This window comes from Necator americanus, chromosome I (assembly GCF_031761385.1).
Source record: "Necator americanus strain Aroian chromosome I, whole genome shotgun sequence".
Lineage (NCBI taxonomy): Eukaryota > Metazoa > Nematoda > Chromadorea > Rhabditida > Ancylostomatidae > Necator > Necator americanus.
In genome coordinates this window covers 19,597,361-19,616,824 of record NC_087371.1, presented here as the reverse complement: position 1 = coordinate 19,616,824, position 19,464 = coordinate 19,597,361, and the positions used below count along the sequence as shown (strand labels likewise).

General features: G+C 42.5%; 4 protein-coding genes across 6 annotated transcripts; 3 read left to right on the top strand and 1 right to left on the bottom strand.

The window, feature by feature from the left end:
- Nucleotides 1-19: 19 nt before the first annotated feature.
- Nucleotides 20-9,522, bottom strand: RB195_006243 (uncharacterized protein; the record flags this gene model as incomplete). 2 transcript variants are annotated; one of them, XM_064179221.1, is made up of 31 exons in its annotated part: nucleotides 20-127; nucleotides 192-383; nucleotides 1,004-1,174; nucleotides 1,481-1,655; nucleotides 1,752-1,874; nucleotides 2,040-2,182; nucleotides 2,297-2,417; nucleotides 2,476-2,579; nucleotides 2,648-2,828; nucleotides 2,885-3,003; nucleotides 3,073-3,168; nucleotides 3,367-3,546; nucleotides 3,605-3,793; nucleotides 3,905-4,084; nucleotides 4,234-4,374; nucleotides 4,462-4,582; nucleotides 4,676-4,802; nucleotides 4,873-4,939; nucleotides 5,057-5,164; nucleotides 5,221-5,350; nucleotides 5,478-5,641; nucleotides 5,695-5,889; nucleotides 6,592-6,765; nucleotides 7,286-7,416; nucleotides 7,875-7,951; nucleotides 8,024-8,098; nucleotides 8,162-8,253; nucleotides 8,318-8,423; nucleotides 8,521-8,640; nucleotides 8,849-8,908; nucleotides 9,404-9,522. In XM_064179221.1, 31 exons carry the CDS (start codon nucleotides 9,520-9,522, stop codon nucleotides 20-22), a joined length of 4,089 nt encoding a protein of 1,362 aa, XP_064036191.1. The 2 variants fall into 2 exon arrangements, with proteins under 2 accessions (XP_064036191.1, XP_064036192.1); XM_064179220.1 differs by lacking the exons at nucleotides 8,849-8,908; nucleotides 9,404-9,522 and having other exon boundaries at nucleotides 8,521-8,588.
- On the top strand, nucleotides 9,013-14,879 carry RB195_006242 (uncharacterized protein; the record flags this gene model as incomplete). 2 transcript variants are annotated; one of them, XM_064179218.1, is made up of 4 exons in its annotated part: nucleotides 13,759-13,785; nucleotides 14,318-14,434; nucleotides 14,500-14,574; nucleotides 14,805-14,879. In XM_064179218.1, 4 exons carry the CDS (start codon nucleotides 13,759-13,761, stop codon nucleotides 14,877-14,879), a joined length of 294 nt encoding a protein of 97 aa, XP_064036189.1. The 2 variants fall into 2 exon arrangements, with proteins under 2 accessions (XP_064036190.1, XP_064036189.1); XM_064179217.1 differs by lacking the exons at nucleotides 13,759-13,785; nucleotides 14,805-14,879 and adding an exon at nucleotides 9,013-9,066 and having other exon boundaries at nucleotides 14,500-14,598.
- A 2,994-nt stretch (nucleotides 14,880-17,873) lies between these two features.
- RB195_006241 (uncharacterized protein) lies at nucleotides 17,874-18,394 on the top strand (the record flags this gene model as incomplete). Its single annotated transcript, XM_064179216.1, has 2 exons — nucleotides 17,874-18,023; nucleotides 18,116-18,394. 2 exons carry the CDS (start codon nucleotides 17,874-17,876, stop codon nucleotides 18,392-18,394), a joined length of 429 nt encoding a protein of 142 aa, XP_064036188.1.
- A 102-nt stretch (nucleotides 18,395-18,496) lies between these two features.
- RB195_006240 (uncharacterized protein) lies at nucleotides 18,497-19,456 on the top strand (the record flags this gene model as incomplete). The annotated part of the gene is made up of 1 exon (XM_064179215.1): nucleotides 18,497-19,456. The coding sequence occupies one exon, from the start codon at nucleotides 18,497-18,499 to the stop codon at nucleotides 19,454-19,456; it is 960 nt and encodes a 319-aa protein (XP_064036187.1).
- Between the last annotated feature and the right edge of the window lie 8 nt (nucleotides 19,457-19,464).

The following is a 19,464-nucleotide window of genomic DNA, read 5'->3' as shown; positions in this document are numbered from 1 at the left end:
ATAACAGTAAGAATATGTATCATCTTTCAACAGAGACTTGGTAAAATCGAAGAAGAGAATCATAGCCATGATAGGAGACCATCCCATCCAGGACATTGCTGTTTCCGATTTGTCCAGCTCGAGCTTCCTGAAAAAACAATAAAAATCCGTCAAGAAGACACGACCGAAGAAAAATCGGATCTCAAACTGACGGTGATGAACTTAATTATGTGTTTTTCATTCAGCTCTTCTAACAAAAGCTGGGTAGCACGTTGATTTCCATATGTCATGGCAATAAGAGCAGGTAAGAATACAGTTTTCAATGACGCCCTCGTCAAAAAGAAAACTGGGAGCGAGGCCACCACAGAAAGTAGTGAGCGCTGCCCACCAACAACGCAAGATATCTAAAAACAATGTTTTAAAGTCATTTATGAATAGAGAAGAATTTCAAGTAAAGAATCTGCCCGATGTACGAAAAATGTGGTTGTTGCCGAATGAGGGCAAGCGCGACGTACTTGCCTAGATCTCAACAACTTTCTCCATAACGCTGCTTACGCAAATGTACCTGCTTCATGTCTTAGACCTATTACGCAGCCCGAATGCAGTGGTGGGAACCTTCGCTCAGCACCGCATCCTGACTGGAGAAAGGGTACCACCACGAGAGCAATCGCTTATGCAATTGCACTACGAAACAATTCGCTTTAACCCGGTTGTATATTCCCTTTCTGCTTGATACATGACAATTCTTCTTGTGCGCAAATCCAACAGAAGATGCACGCCATGATTGAACGCATTAGATACAGATTTATACACATTATGAGGACCTACAGTACGAAGGTGCAGTAGCAAACAGAAGAAAAAACCGGATGAAAACAACTATTTATTTATGTTTTTTTTTGTTTATTTTTATGAAAACAACAACTATTTGTGAGATTCATAGAGATGAAAAATCCCAATGAAGTGATTTCTAAAAAAAAGTGGTAAAAGTCTAAACCCAAGCAAACAATAACAGAGAACAACACACCTGATGAGATAAATCGAATGAAGCGTAGTGTGAAATCAGCTCTAACGCCATCAATACCAACGGAGACTCTGCATGAGATGTCACTGACCCAGCTTCCTTCTCAGCACATCGGACTATGTGACCAAGAAGGAGTAATAAACGAACACTTCTTTCCGGCGATTCCATAAGCACCTATGTCAGTAGTAAACAATCCAGCAATTTCGTGTCGTCGACCAAAACAAGGGATTTGCTGAGACCTATGTAATTTTAATTTTGGTTTTGTTTTTTTCACAGTAGTACAAATTAAACCATAGGTATGCAATGGTTTAATTTCTACTAGTATGAAAACGTCGAAAATTATTACCGCAGCGTGAAGTACTTCTTGGTGGTATTTTCATAAGTAACAATAGCTGACCAAAAAATTGGAAATCTCTACTTACAATTAACACTCATTTAAAGCTTATTTATTACATGAAAACCACTCGAAAATGTTCATACCTTCCAGCACTGTGGGTTTCTGGACAAACGGTAGCACATACGAACAGCAGCTTCAGAAAAACTATTATAGTTATTGTTGTTTGGCTGTGCTACCTCGGAAGACGATGGTTGCAAGCGCACGGAAGATACCGCCACTTTAAGAAGTACTCCACAAAATGATGAAGCGATGTTGGTTCTGAAATTCTCAACAATAGGAAACAAAAAAAACATTTTTAAGCACGAGTTCAATATTTATTTATTTAAAATTTATTTATTTAAAAAAAAAACGTACGTGTCTTCACTCATGACTTCTGCGAACTCAAAATGAAGGGAATTAAGCTTGAAGAAAAGTGACTGGGAGATCGATGGAGCCACTTCGTCAAGAATTTGGGGCAAACGACAACAAAGTAAATAGCTGGAACCAGATGTACTTCTATTCAAAAATAAACTGAAGAGAAGTGTGAAACTCAATTCACAGTTTCGTATTTATTTCCAGACAACTAAAAGAAATGACACCGAGCAACACAGGCACAAGCGGTATTCGGGACACGAAAAAGTGACAATAATCTTAACGCTGCACCTGGATATCATGCTAATGCGGACCTCCAATTCGTGCCCCTCCAACTTGAAAACTTTCCATTCCATCACATTCCCAGCACAACATACGGTAGATAACAAAACATCAAGAAGACACATCAACTGATCCTGGTCTCGTTCGGGATTCTGAACACTGAATCATTCCAACTCCGCCCTAATGCAAAGAAACAACAATAATAGTAATAGTATAGCAATACAGTAGTAATAGTATATTAATACAACAGTAATAAACAGTAGTACCTTTAAGAGCAAAACAATATTATCCAATAGCTCTACAAACACATGTGTGAATAATATGGACCGACAGAACGATGGAGCAGAGGAAAGCCGACAGATCATAACACAAAGCTTTTGTAGAAGTCTACAATTTGGTTATGTTCTACAACTGTCAAAAAGAGCAGATGATCGAAGATCTGCACCTGATACTGGCTCCTGTTGTTGTCCATTTCATCAATATACTAAGTAGATCGGAAAGCAGAGTTGAACTACTGCAATGATGAACGATGTTAGTCGTGAACCAGTCCTGTAATTGTGACGGTAAGGTGAGCTAAAAGCATTATCTGAAAATGATTACGTTGCGTTCTTCCTAACCTGGGACTGAGCCTCCCGAAAGTTTTCGCTCAGTGACCGCTCCAATATCTGCAGAGTTGAATCGTCCACTCTGCTTGACTTCTGCTGACATTTTGAAGCTACACTCGTCAACTCCCGAAGACATCTCGCTAGGCGAGCCGGGGATGGGGGTGTTTCAATAATATCGGCAATCTTCTTATTTCTGTCACACTCAGGATTCATATTTGAAAAGAAAAAAATCCCAGGAAAGAATGTAACCTCGCTGCCAGTCTTTGTTTGATTTTCAATCTTTTCTTCCGCCAAACTGACTCGTCTTCTTTATCTTCTTCAGTGCGTTCAGGTGTTGAACTTTGACCCAATGTGCAAAACTCCCGCTCCTAAACCAGTTAGACGCAAACTCTAAATTTGAACAATAACACTATCAATATTAGAGTAAGACAACTTACAAGATCTTCTGTTGATATCTGGAGCAAATCAATATTTGTTTTTGAGAGATGGGATTGAGAAATAACGTGAGCTATGGCTTCAACCTCAGTAGACATCTAAACACCTAACTTTCACAAGAGACCAAGGTGCGTTAAGTGGGTAAAAATCTGCTGAAAACATACAGAAATCAGTTTAAAAAATGATTGGTACTACAAAGGACTAAAGGCTTTTATTTCTATATGATTTTATCTTAATTCTCTATATCACCTGTCATTCTATCTTACTTTGTTTTCCAATTTTTCGAGATAACTTACCTCGCATGAGCACTGAATGCAGCTGAATATTGATCCTCTGTTATCGGAAGGCCAATGACAGCAATCAACAAACGACCACGTCCATCTACAACCTGAAGGTGGGCGTGGTGATGAAAATTCTTGAGCACGTACACGCACTTCTTCCAAAGTTTGCTCATGACGCCGTGAAGAAGATTCAATCTGAAACTTCAACCTACGTGCTAATAACGATGCGAAATCGAAAAAAAAACCCAGAGACCTTCTCTTGTATTCGTTTTCTAAGAGACTCGTTCTCCTCAGCGTCGGCCATGCGCAACTCAGTTAGTTTTTCCTGCTGTTGCTTCCGCCTTTCACTGCGTAGCCTCTCCTGTTCGTTTCTTTGTGCAGCAATCTGAGCATGTCGAGCTTCTTTCCGCTCTGCAATTTCTTGCAGACGAGCGATTCGTTCCTGAAAGCGTTACATACGAGTATATAACAGCACATCATATGAAAAACCGGAGGAGCATCAAGTGAAGAAATATGCACTAGAATTGTGCATGTGAACTACAAAAAAACCTACCAACTCGGCTATCTTCCGTCTTTCTTCGGCAGCATGCTCCTTGGCTGCTTTCTCTTCCATTCTCCTTGCCCTTTCTTCTGCTAGTGTTTGTTTGCGCTCTTCAACACCTGCATCTCTCATCCTTAAATCTAATAACATATTCCCACCTTGCAGTGAATTGATGAACTGCACCTCGAGGACCTAGAAAAAATGTTACTAGATGACCCACAAAAGCAGCGACGTAGACCACGGTCTACGGTAGAGTCAAAACGGCATGAAGCATGGTGCACTATTGACCCCGTTTTGACTATGTAAGTACAAAAAAGTAATAATTCTTTCGAAGAAAGTACCTTCTGTTCATCATCCTTTGCACGACGAATGATTTCTGTAATATTCTTTTCACGATTTTCTTGCGCCCTTTCCATGCGGCTTTCTAGCAGAATTCTTTTCCTTTCAATGATCTTTTGACGCTTTTCACGTACTTCTTCCACCTAGACATAAATGATCAACACAAAAAATGCATACTAAGACGTGGAATTATCTTTAAAATAAAAACTCCACATAAAGTCAAAATATACCCTTCGGGCAAGCTCTCGCAACCGCGCAGTTTTCTCAGCCTGAAGCTGTTCTCGCAACTCAGTAGCCCTCTGCAGCTTTGCGGCATGACGTGAGGAAAAATCAGCATCGTTCTTCTCACATCTGAAACCTAACCTAGATGTTTCTGAACAGTACAATGAAAACCCCTAAGGCCCTAGTGATAGTAGTACTATCTGAGAAGTGAATGAAAAATACCTCCTCCGGCTCGGACTACTCATTTTTTCGTGCCGCTCTGCGACAGTTCCAGGTTCACGGTAAGGGGGAATTAGTTCTCTGCCTACCACTTCGCTCCACGTTAAAATAGGACGCCGACGGATGTCATCTCAAAAAATAAGATTACGTAACGTCGTAATCTTTTTTCAGAAACTGATCAGTCAACAGGAAATACACACCTCGCATTCGGTCTGTGTTTCCTCCTAATTCTATGGAGTCGTCTCCCACATCATTGGAATGCTTTTCCTGGAAATAGCAACAACAGATGCCCCAGTTACTGCACAAAGAAGAACAGGAAGTTAACCAAGAGAAGATCACAAACTTCCGAACATATGAGTTCTTAGTGGAATGAAAAATGCTTACTTGGTTTCCTGAGAGGGGAGCTTCCTGAGAAAGTTCAAATTTTTCAAGAGCCTCCGCTTCAGCAGCAACCTGCCGTTCCAATTCCACATCAATCGAGAAGGATTCTTCCTGAAAATTCGAACGTTAGGCGAAAACAAACGAGGTCCAAATCCGATATTGTTCACGTGTTCTATTTCAAGATTGAGACTGTGCTCCTCTAAAGCAAGAGATTCTTCCTCTTCAGTCATCTCCCTCCATTCAACGTCATCATCCAGTCCAAGCAAAGAAGAAACTTCTCCAAAGGCCGGTTCTGATCTGTAAGCAAGGAGCTGTAGCTAAAAACTCCAAAAGAGACAGGTACTTGCTGCTCACATTTTTTTGTTATGTCTTCAGCGTTACAAAATAGGAAAAATCGGCACAAACAGGTGAAGCTAGAGATCACCTGGTAGCAGAGAATCGCATATTATCTTTAACAGGATCGGTTGGCGTTGGATCAGCCGGTACCGCCTCCATTTCATCGCCTTCACCGACCTCATTGATGGATTGTAACGAACGATCAACTGAAGGGTTTCGCTCGCTAACAGGAGCACTATTTCCTTGACGATGCTGTAATATCGTTTATAATTATTTCAGTTTTTGATTGTACTTATTGGATGAACCTGTCGAAATGAGTTGGCAGCTCCTTGAGTTGAAGGGCGATCAGCGAAATGAATACCACAACGAGTAGGGCCCGTTCGTCTTCTCTGCCTATCAACTCTCTCCATTCGCTGTTTCGCTCGCAATTTTTCTGCTAACAAGGATTGATTGCGCTCCCACAATAACTGCCTGCTGTATGCCATTTTGGCCATAGATGCCTAAAACGTATTTCAGACTTCTGTAACAGAATTAATACGTGGTTCTCGAAAGAAACTAGTTATATCAAAGATGAAAACATCTAGTGGTTTGAGCAAACATCAGCTCGCTTCATTGGCTGATGACAAAAAATAATGTTAAAATCAGCGTATCACGATTTTGACGTGGTGCGGCAATCGGAATGAAAACCTGGAGTTCAGTTTTGAGATTGCAGAAACCAGGGTGATAAAGATTTCAATTGCAACGCGGTGCATCCAAGTGGAAGCAGTCGAAGATCCATGATATCTTCTCACCATCCTATTCAAGTGAAGCCAGTGAATAGGCTCCTGAGAAGACAACAGAACGTGTTCTAACGTGCCTCGTAGGAAACAAAGCGGATCCCACGCCGTTTTTTTTTGCGACGATCAGTGAACGATGACAACCACGCTGGTTTTCGCAATCTACAATGCCAATGCTAGGTGTTCGGTGTGATTTCCACACCACGTCAAAATTGTGATTGAAAACATAAAGTGCTTCCCACAATCAATAGCATATTTTGCTGAGCATTTTCTGCTGTGACCGTGTTGAAAGAAAATACTGAAGTCATCAGGTCATTTCTGGTTTCACCCCTTCCGACTCTAGAGTGGGCGAGCTCGCCAAGGACACAAATCCGAAGGAACTAATCAACGCCAATGAGCGAACAGATAATTCGACGAAATTAATACCTTGGTCTGAGGCAAATCCATGGCGCTTCGAGGACATGTGAGGCGTGCTGGCTGCGAGCTAACAGATGGTCGGATTGCTGAGGATCGAGTCGATGTTTGTGTTGTAGTCGCAGTCGAAGGCGAAATTGTGCGGCGTGGAGCAGAGAGCCGATCGTATACGGTGGGACGCGGTGGCTTAAAAAAATTAGGTGAACATTTAAGTCTAGAGGAATGGAGGAAGATGTAGTTTGGGTGGGGAGGGGCACTCAAACTACACCTTCCTGGGCGCTCTTACTTACTTTTTTTTACTTACTTACTGCTTACTTTTCTCTTAGTAAATTTAGCTTACATATTATGGATCCTTTAGGACTAATGCTTTGGTCTCAGGGGCCCCGATTCATTTAGTTATTTACTTTCAGAAATAAGGGCGCCACTGAGTCCCCCCTCCCCTACACTTCATCCAAGGAATGTCGCTACGGACATTTATCATCCTCTACACAATAAAGAGCTTCTAAGAGAAAAATGTAGTTGGGGAGGGGATACTCAACCACACTCTTATTTCTAGAAGCCCTTCCTTTTTTCCTCTCAATAGCTTTAGCCTGCATGCCACAGATCCTCTAGTACTAAAGCATAGGTTTTAGGGCGACGACTAACTTACTTATTCACTCCCAGATATAGGAGCGCGGTTGAGTGCCTCCAACTATACTTTACCCACCTCTACTTCAGCACGTTGCTGAGGAGATGGTGTACTGAGAGCACCATCGGGGTGCCCGGCAACCTCACTAGATGAACTAGTACTTCTCTTTCGACGTGGTAGTACCACCTGCCACTCTTCGTCAAGCGACACTAAATACACAAAGACGGGCATTTGGAAATACTGTATCAAAAATGGACATTTGAAAACGCTGACAAAGCATCGTGCATGGATTAAGTGTGAAAATCGAACGAAATCCCATTAGAAAAAATAAATAATTGGGAAACCAGGCTTAAAATACAAGTAAGCACTGATATAATATTCCTGGGAAAAATGAAATTGTAAGCTAAAATATAACTCACAAGAACAGCTAAACTAGTTGTGTTTGCATTCTTTTCTGAAAACGTTGCCCTATGTGTACAAGGGAGTTGAGCAAATTCTCTACTTTTTTTTTAGCGAAAGTCCTGACTTATTAGAATACCATAGAATATGCATCCACAGCGGTATAATAATCCGCTAGTAATAGTTAAACAAAGAGGATCAGACACAATAGGAACTCATAGTGAAAATTATGGGCGCATGCCACGACTAATACAGTATTAGGACAAACATCGAACGGCTTCCTTAAAGTCGTCGTCTTCCTCGAAATGAGACTCATTCTGAGTGTCCTTGATCAGAATACCACAACTACAAAAATAACAAGTCTGTACATTATGAACCGTATTGGCCGTATTCAAGGGGCAAAACGGTGGAACTAACGGTGCTAATGAATCGAACGCAACCTCTACAGGTGACCGAGTTGACTTTCGAATTTCCCACGCGACAGCTTGTGGCCTAAAAAATTCTGATATAACAAGGTCAGAATGCAGGTTAAACAAATAAGAACATGAGAACTACCTGGATGACTCGTCCCATGAAGTCTCCACTTTGATGGTGTTGATCAAGGATTCGAAGTCTCGTTTGGAATTTTCAAGGTATATGATAGCTTCCTGAACAGCAATGAAAAGATTACCATCTAATTTAAGAGAAGAAACAGATTTCAGGAGAGCTTACTTTGCATCCGTTTATGTTGTGATCGGAGCGACAAATTTCGTACAGGCAGTCAACTGTTCTTTTAAAGGACTCCACGTAGTAAGCCCACTGTTGCCCTCTTTTTCGTCTGAAACCGACCAAATTTCCCACTTTATAGATAAAAGAGGGAGATTTTGACAGAGAAAAGGCTAGTGAAAGTTTGAAAAAGCAAGAGGATTGCCTACTTGGCACGTTTCCTTTTCGAGGATTTTCCTGCTGCTGGATTCTCTAGAGCATCGGACGGATCTACCATCACCGCAAAAAATATACCATAATCTTTGAACGCTATACACGATGAGATAAACCTGAGAATTGGTCTTTTTTCTCACCTGAACAAATCCTAGCCGAATATTTGCACTACAGAAGCTACATTGAGAATCAAAGAAGTTATGAGTTATATTAGTTCTAATTTTAGAAGAAGAAAACGTAAAGCACACGATATTCAGAGGCAACACAAGCGCTCGGTTGATGCGACATCATCCTAATCGGGGTCATTCACATCGGGCAACTCACGTATCAGCTGATACCGCAACTGCGGAATGTGGTGACGGTCGCCGCCTTCGACGTGCGACCCTGCTATTGAAGGATTCCTCCCCCACGATAAAAACCAGTGATAAACGCTTCGGTTATTTACGGTTTCTAGCGGGATAACATACAATACTATACTATTCCATACTATGGCTATAAGACAGTGTCTAGTGAAGGCTGCCACATCATCCTCTAGTGAAAAGGTCCGACTACACTGGATTCCTCCGAAGAAGCAGAGTAACTGAAGGAAAAGCTTGCTGCATAGCAACCCAAATGCATACATCCGAAGTGCAGTCTAATTCAAAAACCATGGTAACCTCAAGAATCCACGCATGTCCATTCTTCACTTATTTTTAAGCGAAGGTCACGGTCGCGATTTGTCGACAAATTTTGCGCTTTTTCATCCAGTTGCAGATGCAGAAAGAAACGGAGATCGATTGTAAATAGCAACAAATTCCCGCACCATATGCTTATGAACACGGTTACGTTTCCACGGTTGAGATCAGGTTCAAAACTGTCCACTCAGAGTCAACTGCGGACCTCTCTCCGCAGGTTTCGAAGCCGTTTTCACGTGTGTTCAGATTGATGAGGTCGGAAGAGGAGCGGAAGAAGGAGGTGTCCATTACCGTCTTCGCTCCACTCTTGATTTGCCGGCCCATCTTATCATAAACGTTGGAGCGGGTCAAACTTTGATTCTACCTGTACCGTCTGAGACTGATTTCTGAGTATCTGTAGTATTCCTATATGGGTAACTGCAGTCTCATGGAAATGGGAAACATAGGTTTGGAATAAATATAAATATAAATAATGAAGGGTTAATTTGAATATCTATTCCTACTTTTCTACATTCCAACTATTCTTTGTTTTTCGTGAAGCGCTTTGTTGATCAGTATGAATTAGCACCCAGGAAAGCGTTCAAAGTAGGGCAATAATGTTATGACGTCATAATATTTGGTGCTGCAACCGTACAGACGATAGGAACCGAGCTCTTCGTAAACTTATTACTCGCCTGGCTTTGATCGCTTGGTTCAGCATTCAGTGAAATTCTGCATTAAATGGGAATTCGGTGTAAATCGTTGTTACCGTATCGAATTAGATCGGGATAGAAAGAGAGAAAGATAAAATTCAAAAATGGCAAGAGAAGAGTATGTTAATCTTTCTGCTGGAGTGAACTTACGGTAATATCCAGAGACTTCTGTGCACGATTACCTGCCTACGCCACATTATTTAAAGGCATCACCCCACGAATCAGAGGTGGTACGAATTACAGGTGGAGTATCCGTATACGGGATCGCAGACTAAGGAGAGGGGGTGATTCCGTCCATTTCTTCCTAATTTCCGTAAAAAACGGCCCGAAAGATACGGCTTCAGACGTTCTGGCGCGCTATTTTCTACAACGAGTTCGATTGGAGCGCGCCAGCCTTGTGCGAATGCCCTACATGATATCGTATTTACTAGTACGAGTAACCAGTAACTTCACAAATCTCCACGAGTTTTGTTTCACACACATGCCCCCTATTGTGCAGTGCATATAGTCGAGTGGAAACTATCTGAAGCTCGGTAAGTTGAGTAAGTGGCTGCGCTCAATGCGGCGCGGTTTAGCTAGCGGTTCGAATCGAGGTGGGACCATCGCGAACCACAGCGGCGAGTATTGCTAGCAACGGTTTCTTCTCAATCCTAGCCTCTACGCTTCACCCCGCCACTTCGACTGCAGCTGCTTACGCAAGCATCGAGGTCCATGTCGTTTTGGCCCGGCTACAGCAGATATATAAATAAATAAATAAATAAATAAATAAATATATATATATATATATATAGTATGGTCAAAACGACATGAAGCACGATGCATTTGCGTACGCGGCTTCTCTCGAGGTCGTGCAGTAGAGCGTAGAGGTTAGAAGCCTACTGGGAACTTTGCTGGGACAACCCATCGCTGCAGTTGGCGACGGGCCCACCTCGGTTCCAACTGCTGCCTCCACAGCGCCGTTTCGAGCGCGTACGCAAATGCACATCAACTACACTCGTGTTTCATGTCGTATTGACCGGACTATATATATATATATATATATATATATATATATATATGTATATATATATATATATATATATATATACATATATATATATATATATACGGGTCAAAACGACATGAAGCACGGTGCATTTGTGTACGAGCTCGAAACGGCGCGGTGAAGGCAGCAGTTGGAACCGAGGTGGGACCATCATAAACTGCAGCGATGGGTGGTCCCAGCAAAGGTCCCAGTAGGCTTCTAACCTCTACGCTCTACTGCACGACCTCGAGAGAAGCCGCATACGCAAATGCATCGTGCTTCATGTCGTTTTGACCATACTATAAAGCAAATTCGTTCTGCGTCAACTTGGTCACCTAACCTTGAAAACTGCTGTCCTACTGTAGCGTTCAAATCTTATAAGAAAAATCTGGCGTGCAAGCTCCCCACCTCCTCTAGCAGAAGAATGCGACCCACCACGCGAATGTGCAGAAAGAAAAAGGGTCAGTTTTGCTCTTTGAAGGCTAAGGAGAATTCTAGTGAGCCCTGTCTTTTGCTCTTGTGCATGTTTTCAAATAAATAAACGAATATGACATGATATTTGTGCTAGATGACAGACTACTGTCGCTCTCTTTCACCTACCAGCAGCCGTTGTTCTCGTCTTGTTTCCAGCTATTTTCAATGTCACCCACAAGGAATTCCAATGATACCCTTAAGAGGTGGGAATATTGCGATGCATCATCTAAACAATCGTCTTCTTTTAAAGTGACTAATTGAAATTTTGATGCTCACTGAGGCTATCATCTCAAACGAGTGAGTCAAGTTCTTGCACATTCTCGTATGTATATTAATGTTCTTCTGTCTTCCAGCAGAATAACGCAGCTCTGACGATGGCTGATTCAACGATTTCGCCTTCATGCTAATATAAAGAACAGTAAAATAAGCCCTCCGTTGCTTTGTTCACTTTGAATTTTGATTTTTCGATTGGTGCTCTTTATCGACTTTCTTTTTGAAATTTCGATACAATTCCTATCGGGATTTGCTGCTATAGAGAGAGGTAATCGGTCTTTAGATGTAATATTGTTTTTTTCACCTCTCAGCAGATAGAAGGGATCATCAAACTACTTTACGTTGATCATCTAGAAAATATAATTAAAATAATTAAAACATCGTTGGCTAACTGCCTTCGAAAAAACGGAGTTTGTTGCAAAGGAGTCTACGGAGTTCTCATGTATACACGTTCAAATGCTCATTCCCACGAGCGGAGGTTGACATAGGGGCAGACCTGATAGAGAAATAGAATGGTCTTGATGGTCATACATTTCTGTCGTAAGCATTTAGGTATGAGTAATATCAAAATCTGAACTGAATATATTCAAATGTAGCAGAGTCAAAATGTGCATTTCTTTCAACCATTCATTATTTTCTAGCCCAATTCTTGATTACAAATTTTGTTAGATATAAAAAAAAGAAAACATTCAACTGTCATTTTGTAGTCGGTTTCCAGTTTTTTTTTTGTGGTTTTGTTCAGTGCTATAGAATTTCATTTGAATATTGTTTTATTTGCAGGGTAAGGAAAATCTTCTATGATAAATTCCATGCTCGTATAAAGTAAAGTTCAATAAAGTTGTTACCTTCGTTCCAATTATTTCTCTGCCACTTTCGATTAGATACGAATATCAGAGAAAAACTTGAATTTTTACCGCTCGCTAGTATTTGCGACACTTCATCACGTCCCTCGTGGGAAGGGCATTTGTGGACAGTCAGGGAAAATTGAGTGGAGTCATGCAAACACTTGTAATCTGCACTCCGAACCACACATCTATATACCCACAAAGATCCCAACATCGTCAGTTTCGTGATACGCTGCCTTTAAGGCAGTGGTACGTTCTCTTTTTTACCACTAATCCAGTAGTCGTAAAAACAGCGTATCAGGAAATTGACGATTTGGGATCTTCTCACAAATGTATAGGGATGACTGGGGCGGTTCATAAACATATATATGGGTGGTGACGGTCGATCCCCTCAGTAATCCATGAAAAGGCTTGCGCAGCAGTCTTGTGTGACCTCGTCACCCCAACGAAGCGACTTATTACGTATTGTTATTGCGTAATAGAAGGAAGCGATTTGCATTGTGCTTATGATTATGAGGGTTGGGCAGCTTCTGCTGATTGTTTGGGACTGCGATCAATTTTAATGCGGAGTTTGGATGGATTCGTTCCCGTTCCGTTGTATTTCAAATTCCATCGTAAGAGTTACGGGTCCAACTAAACTTATTTCTTACGCTTTTTTTCATAAATTACTATTCGAAACTGAGCGTAATCACCCGCATGACCCCTCTCTCTTAAAGGATAAAGGACAAACTGTCTGGCGTTATTCGATGAGCTTGGGATGCGCCCCCACGTTCACTTAAATTCAGAATAGTTTGAGGCTTACGAACGTGTAACCGGCCTATGCAATGACTCGCGGGGGTTAGCCGATGTATCAAGTCACTGTTTTTATCCTCTCAGACAAGTCTGGCACAAATTTATCGACTCCGGAGAGATAGAGGGCTTGGTGAGCACTAGGGCGGATTCGAACCTCCGATCGTGCAGGAAGACACCTAAATATTCGTGGATAGATCCCTTTACCATCAATTTCATAACACACACATTGCCCCTAAACACATTATGAACTACTTTTTTTAGGTGTCAAATAACACATGCAAGAAACGGATTACAATACAATTAGATGCACAACACCTTGATAAATTAAAAATTATGAATAAATTACAAGAAAATTAAAAAAGAAAAGAATTAGTAAATAAATAAATTATAACATTTCAGGTTCTTTGGAGGTCTAAAGGGCAGTCTTTGAAAAAGAAAACAAAATCAAACATCTACGTCAATGGTGTTCTTCCCTACAGGCCAAACAGTAAGTTAACTACCACCATTGATAAAGTAATTATGTCCCTCCAGGTTTTAAAACTAACACTATGTAACTGTTCAAAAATCGTAAAATAAAGTTCGTAAGGTAAATCATTCACTCACTCCAATAGAAACAGCGTTTGAGGGACGCCAGTTCTGAACAGTTTTTCACTTTCTCCAATGTTGAAATGAAAATCAAAGAGGACGTTTGCACGAACAGAACTGTTGCCTGCGAATTTGCTGTATGTTTTTCTTCTTCTCCTTATTTTGCAACCATATGTTCTAAGAAACCTATGAGACATTTTGATGAGTCGAACTCCATCAAAAAAGGTGTTACAAGTAGACAACGCTTGTAACTGCTTCTGCATGGAACTCACCTTGGCTTCCCACGTGATTCTCTTTTTTTTTGCGCATATCACTGTGAAATGTGTTGAAAGATCCAGCGCATCTGTATTCTTTGAATTCAGCGAGGACCGTGGTAGTTGTTGTGGAACACACCCATCCCATGCTAAAGAAAATACCTAAAATCCATTCTTCAGATCTGCCCTTCAAAAGATTTCCCTCCCAGAGGCGAAAAAATATGTCCCAGGAATCTTGGCGTATGGCTTTACACATGTTGCGGCGACGAGTTCAATGAATGTTGTGGAACAATAAGCGTTAGTAATCCTCTTGTCGTTGTTTCTTAAATCTCAATCTCCACTTCTAATCCGTATTACTGCAGAATTTTGGATGGTTGATCATCGGCATTATCGGTGCAGCAGCTGTAGCTACACTGGCTGCGGTAATCGTCAACAACGTGCGTAAACATAGAAACAAATGAGGATATGTCTACCATTTCCGTATAATGCACAGCTTTGGAGAAGAAGAAACCTGACATATTTCTATTATTATTAGTTCAAATCAGTCGAAATAAAACTACTAACTACTAGCCAAAAACTCCAAGAGTTATAGACATAAAACACCGGATAGGTTGCAAACAAGCTGTGGAACATCAAATGTTTGAAAGCTTAAGAGTTGTTTGTTAAGAGAATGTTTGAGCGCAGGAGAAGGCAGAAAAAGAAGAAGAGCGTGTGTCAAGCAGAGAAAGACCGAGCGTTGTGACATAAGCATTGCGGCGATCCGGCTGAACGCACCCGGCGCTGAATATATACGCTGAAAACCAACACGCATTGGCAAATTTTAGGATTCAGTTTTCGACATTAGACTATACTTCATTTCCTTTCGTTAAGAGAGAAAAGGGAATCTATGGAACTTACACGCAGATAACTTACAAGTAGATTACCAGTAAGGTCGCTATTATTGGAAGATTCGGTGTCCTTTTGAGAATTGTATGTTTGTTTCGATATTCCTAATGGTTTTAGGAATGTACATCCACGTTCATCAGGTGCTTTAAAGGACATTTTCGTGTTCTTCGTGTTCTTCACAGTGCGGCGAGAAAGGACTGGGAAACTGCGGGAAACGCTAAGCTGTTGTTGTATGAGATGTTGGAATGCAGTAATTTGAAGGAAGGAAAAGGAAAGGTGTCCCGAGTCGCTATCAACTTTCGCGTATTACGTCAGTTGAACACATGGAAAAGTTGTTCCGAGTACTGCATAATTTTGCCTAGACACAAAATGTTATTGAACTCAATGTTGGTGTCTCTGAAAGATCGATTTTGCATTATCTCTTTATATATTTATTCATATTATCTATTTATCTACTTAAAGGCATCACCCCACGAATCTGAGGTGGTACGGATTTCAGGTGGAGTATTCGTATACGGCATAGTAGATTATGGAGAGAAGGGTGATTCCGTCCATTTCTTCCTAATTGCCGTAAAAAAACGGCCAGGAAGATGCGGCGCGTGCACACGGCTGGCGCGCTCCAATCGAACTCGCTGTAGAAAATAGTGCGCCGGAACGCTCGAAGCAGTATGTTCCGGGCTGTTTCCTACGGAAATTAGGAAGAAATGAACGAAATTACCCTTCTCTCAATAATCTACTATCCTGTATACGAATACTCCACCGGAAATCCGTACCACTCCAGATTCATGGGGTGATGCCTTTAACACCCAAATATAGTCGGGTCAAAATGACATGGGGTTAGGCGCCGTGACATGGGGCTAGGCGCACCTATACTAACACCGTTCACTGTTACGGTTCGTGATGGTCGTCCTCCGATTCCAACCGCTACGGTTCACCGCGCCACTTTAGGCGTAGCCGCTTAAAGGGAGCATACTACGAATCTGACATAGTGAGAGTAATCGCTGGGCAAGCTGGAGATGGGGTTGCAGATTGCGGGATCAGGGGTGGTTCTACTCGTCGCTCTCTAATAGTTGTATTTCACGGCGATATCAGTTGCAGCGCTCCACTCTTTTACAAGCGATGCATCCCGGCTGCGCAGCGGTCGAAGGCCAGTAAGTTCCCGCGGATTTATGGTATGCTGCTTTTAAGCAATTGCACCGTGCTTCAAGCCGTTTTGACCCATCTATACTACTTTTTTGAGCAGAACCAAGATTGTTATTGGTCTTTATTCTAGCTAACGTTTCGGCATCGTTGCCTTCTTCAGAGCCTAGAAGAATCAAAGACACCTGTAATCTTTTCCCCCAAACACATCGTTATCCCACGAGATACAACTTAGCAAACAGATTACTCAAAAACAACGTCAGAAAAGCAGACCACCACAGCGCTCACCTTGATACCCACAAAATCTTGATGTTAGCGGACCACCAGTTGCTAGAGTTGCACCGTTACTAGTAATAACTAGTAACGATGTCCCCGCCTCTGACCTTGTAGGTCAAAATCCGCAAAGTTCTTGAGAAATTTGAGACCTAGAGAGATTGATATGGCGCCAGGTCGTTGGTCACAGCGATGCATTCTTCTCTACGATTCATTATTGGACCTTTGGCCGTGATGTAAAATGTTGAGAATGTACAATGTTTTTCGTGGCAGAACCTCTGATTCGCGTGCCAAGATCGTGACAGCCATCTTAAAAGTGGTGTTGTCATGACACTGTCTGCGATGAGCACCTAGAGAGATTCATGTTTTTGATTTTACGAGTCCGTCTAGGAGTTCTTTGACGCGGCCACATAGTGGTCTTATTATTTTGCCAATGTACTCAGCCCCACATAACTGACAGTTGATTAGGAGACAGGAGATAGATAACTCCCGATACCACGCAATCACCCTGCCTCGCATTCGGACAAACGATGCTGTTAGGTGTCTCCTGTCATAAGCACGGTTTCGGAATTGCTGTTGTTTCAGGTTCGCAGATGATATGTTCACTACTCTGATTGAGCATTGCAGACCCGCCTGTCGTAAACTTGCTCGCACTGCATTGCTCATGTCATCCGAAATAAAAGGAAGGCAGAAGGGGATCTTTGTTGTTTGTTCTACCATGTGGCACCGCCGCTCAGTTACAGGGCTCCGATTTGAATAAGAAACCTTTGCTGGGTACCCACTGGACTGAGCAATGTGTGAGCCATTTTTACGGAGGCAACGCGCCTTTGAGCGTCAGATGAAACCGTTGCAGCTATCTTAAATATATTTCCAATTGCTTGTTATTGTGTTATTGTTAGTTGTTATTGTTTTTATTGTGTTTGTATTATGTTGTTTGTTTGTATTATGTTAAAGTTGCTTTTTTATTACAAAAGAATCATCTATAACCCCACATCACTTGTGTTTATGAGTTACATACCTACAGAACAAAGAAGATTAGACCACCAAAACCTCTACTCATCCAAAGTATCCAAGTGTCAACCAACAAATGATAATTCGCAAGGATTGCGTATGAAGAGGTGGAGATCGTGTGAGCTGTTCACAAACACTGTCGTCTTTTTTGTTTCTGCATTGTAAGATGCATTATCTTATTCTTATAAATATTCACAAATTTTCAAATAATGGTCATTTTTGAATGGTTAAGATTTTCCTTTGAAACAAAATGTCCAAAGATTTTTGTAATATTTTGCGTCCTCTATCATGTGTTTCTTCAACGACGAGTACTCCTTGTTCTTTTTGTTTGCTCTCTTCGTTTTTTCTCCTCTTCTACGTGGCGCGTGTCAGTAGTGCGCAACACTGCAGTGACCGAAAGGACGAAAACGCTGGAAAGAACGCAGGCATGGGTGGCGGCAGCGAGGATCTTTATACGCTACGGTCCACCTCTCCACTTCAGAAGCAGTCGCTTATGCAACTGCACGGTGCTTCATGTCGGTTTGACTCTACTATAGCTGGGATCCACGGATCTCCCTCACTAGAGGGATCACAGCCGGTGAGTCGCGAGGCTACGTGGCGCGTCCCCGGGTGGCGGATAGGGGGCTAATCGTGGACCAAAAGCGACCTTGTGCTTGCCCAGAGACGCAGGTGGATTCAGGGGATGGACTCCCTGTTTCTGCTGAGCCAGGACTGACTCATGACATCATTGTATCCCGCACGTCGGTCCGGCCAAAAGCCTGCAATCAAGTGACTGAGAGGTGGAAGGGAGGCGGTTTGGAGTCGCCTCCAACAAATAAGCTCCACATGTCCACTTCGGGAGAACGGAAGTTCTCCCGAAGTGGACATGTGGAGCTCTCCGAGTTCATCATGACGACTAAGACCATCCATGGAAACTCGCAATTCCAGAAGCCCTCCTCTCTACGCTAGACGTGGGAGTCACCCGGTGGGGGGTATCGTAATGAAATAGACCACATCATCGTCAATGAAAGGTTCTGCCTGACGGACGTCGATGTTGTACCAAAGTTCTATATGGGATCGGACCATCGAATCCTCCGAGGAAGATTTTCCTTCACAAGGAGAGCAGAAAAAGCCGCCAAGTTCAGAGAGAGAAATCCCAGGACTATCATCAACTGGGATCTTTTCGCTACGCTAGCCGGCTTTTGGGAAGATTCCGCGATGGTCAACATCGACGAGGAATATGACCGGCTTGTTGAACACCTTCACGACTGCGCGAAAAAGGCTGAGAGTTTTAAAACCACCAAGAGGCGCCTGTCTCTTGAAACTCTTGAGCTGGTACGCCAGCGTGGAGCAGCACGAGCCGCACGGAACCAAGAACTCACGTCCGAGCTCGCAAGGCTTTGCAGAGAGGCGATAAAGGAAGACCTTAAAGAGAGAAGAGCAGAAGTGCTGGCTGAAGCTGCAGAGGCGGGGAAAAACATCGGCTATGCCCGTCGAGACTTCGCCAGTCGCAAGACGAGGATGACTGCTCTCCGGAACCCAAAGGGAACAGCAATTGCATCGAGAAGGGGGATGGAGAAAATCATCTACGACTTCTACTCTGATCTCTTCGACAGCCATGTCCACTTGCCTCCTCACCATCTGAGGGAAGATGGACAAGTCATTCCAGAGGTTCTCCCGTCCGAAATACGACATGCTATCATGTCGGTAAGAAATCGTACGGCACCCGGTCCCGACAGAAAAAGACCAGAACACCTGAAGAGCCTTCCGCCAGTACTCATCAACACCCTGGCGAGGCTCTTTACACGGTATCTGTCGGAATGCAAGGTTCCTAAACAGTGGAAGACCAGCAAGACCATGTTGTTGTATAAAAAGGGAGATCCACATGACATCGGCAACTATCGTCCAATCTGCCTACTGTCCGTCATCTACAAGCTCTTTACAAGAGTAATCCTTAATAGCAGTCTGAAAAAGTCTTGGATGAAGGGCAGCCATGCGAGTAAGCAGGGTTTCGAAAAGGATTCAGCATGATTGACCAC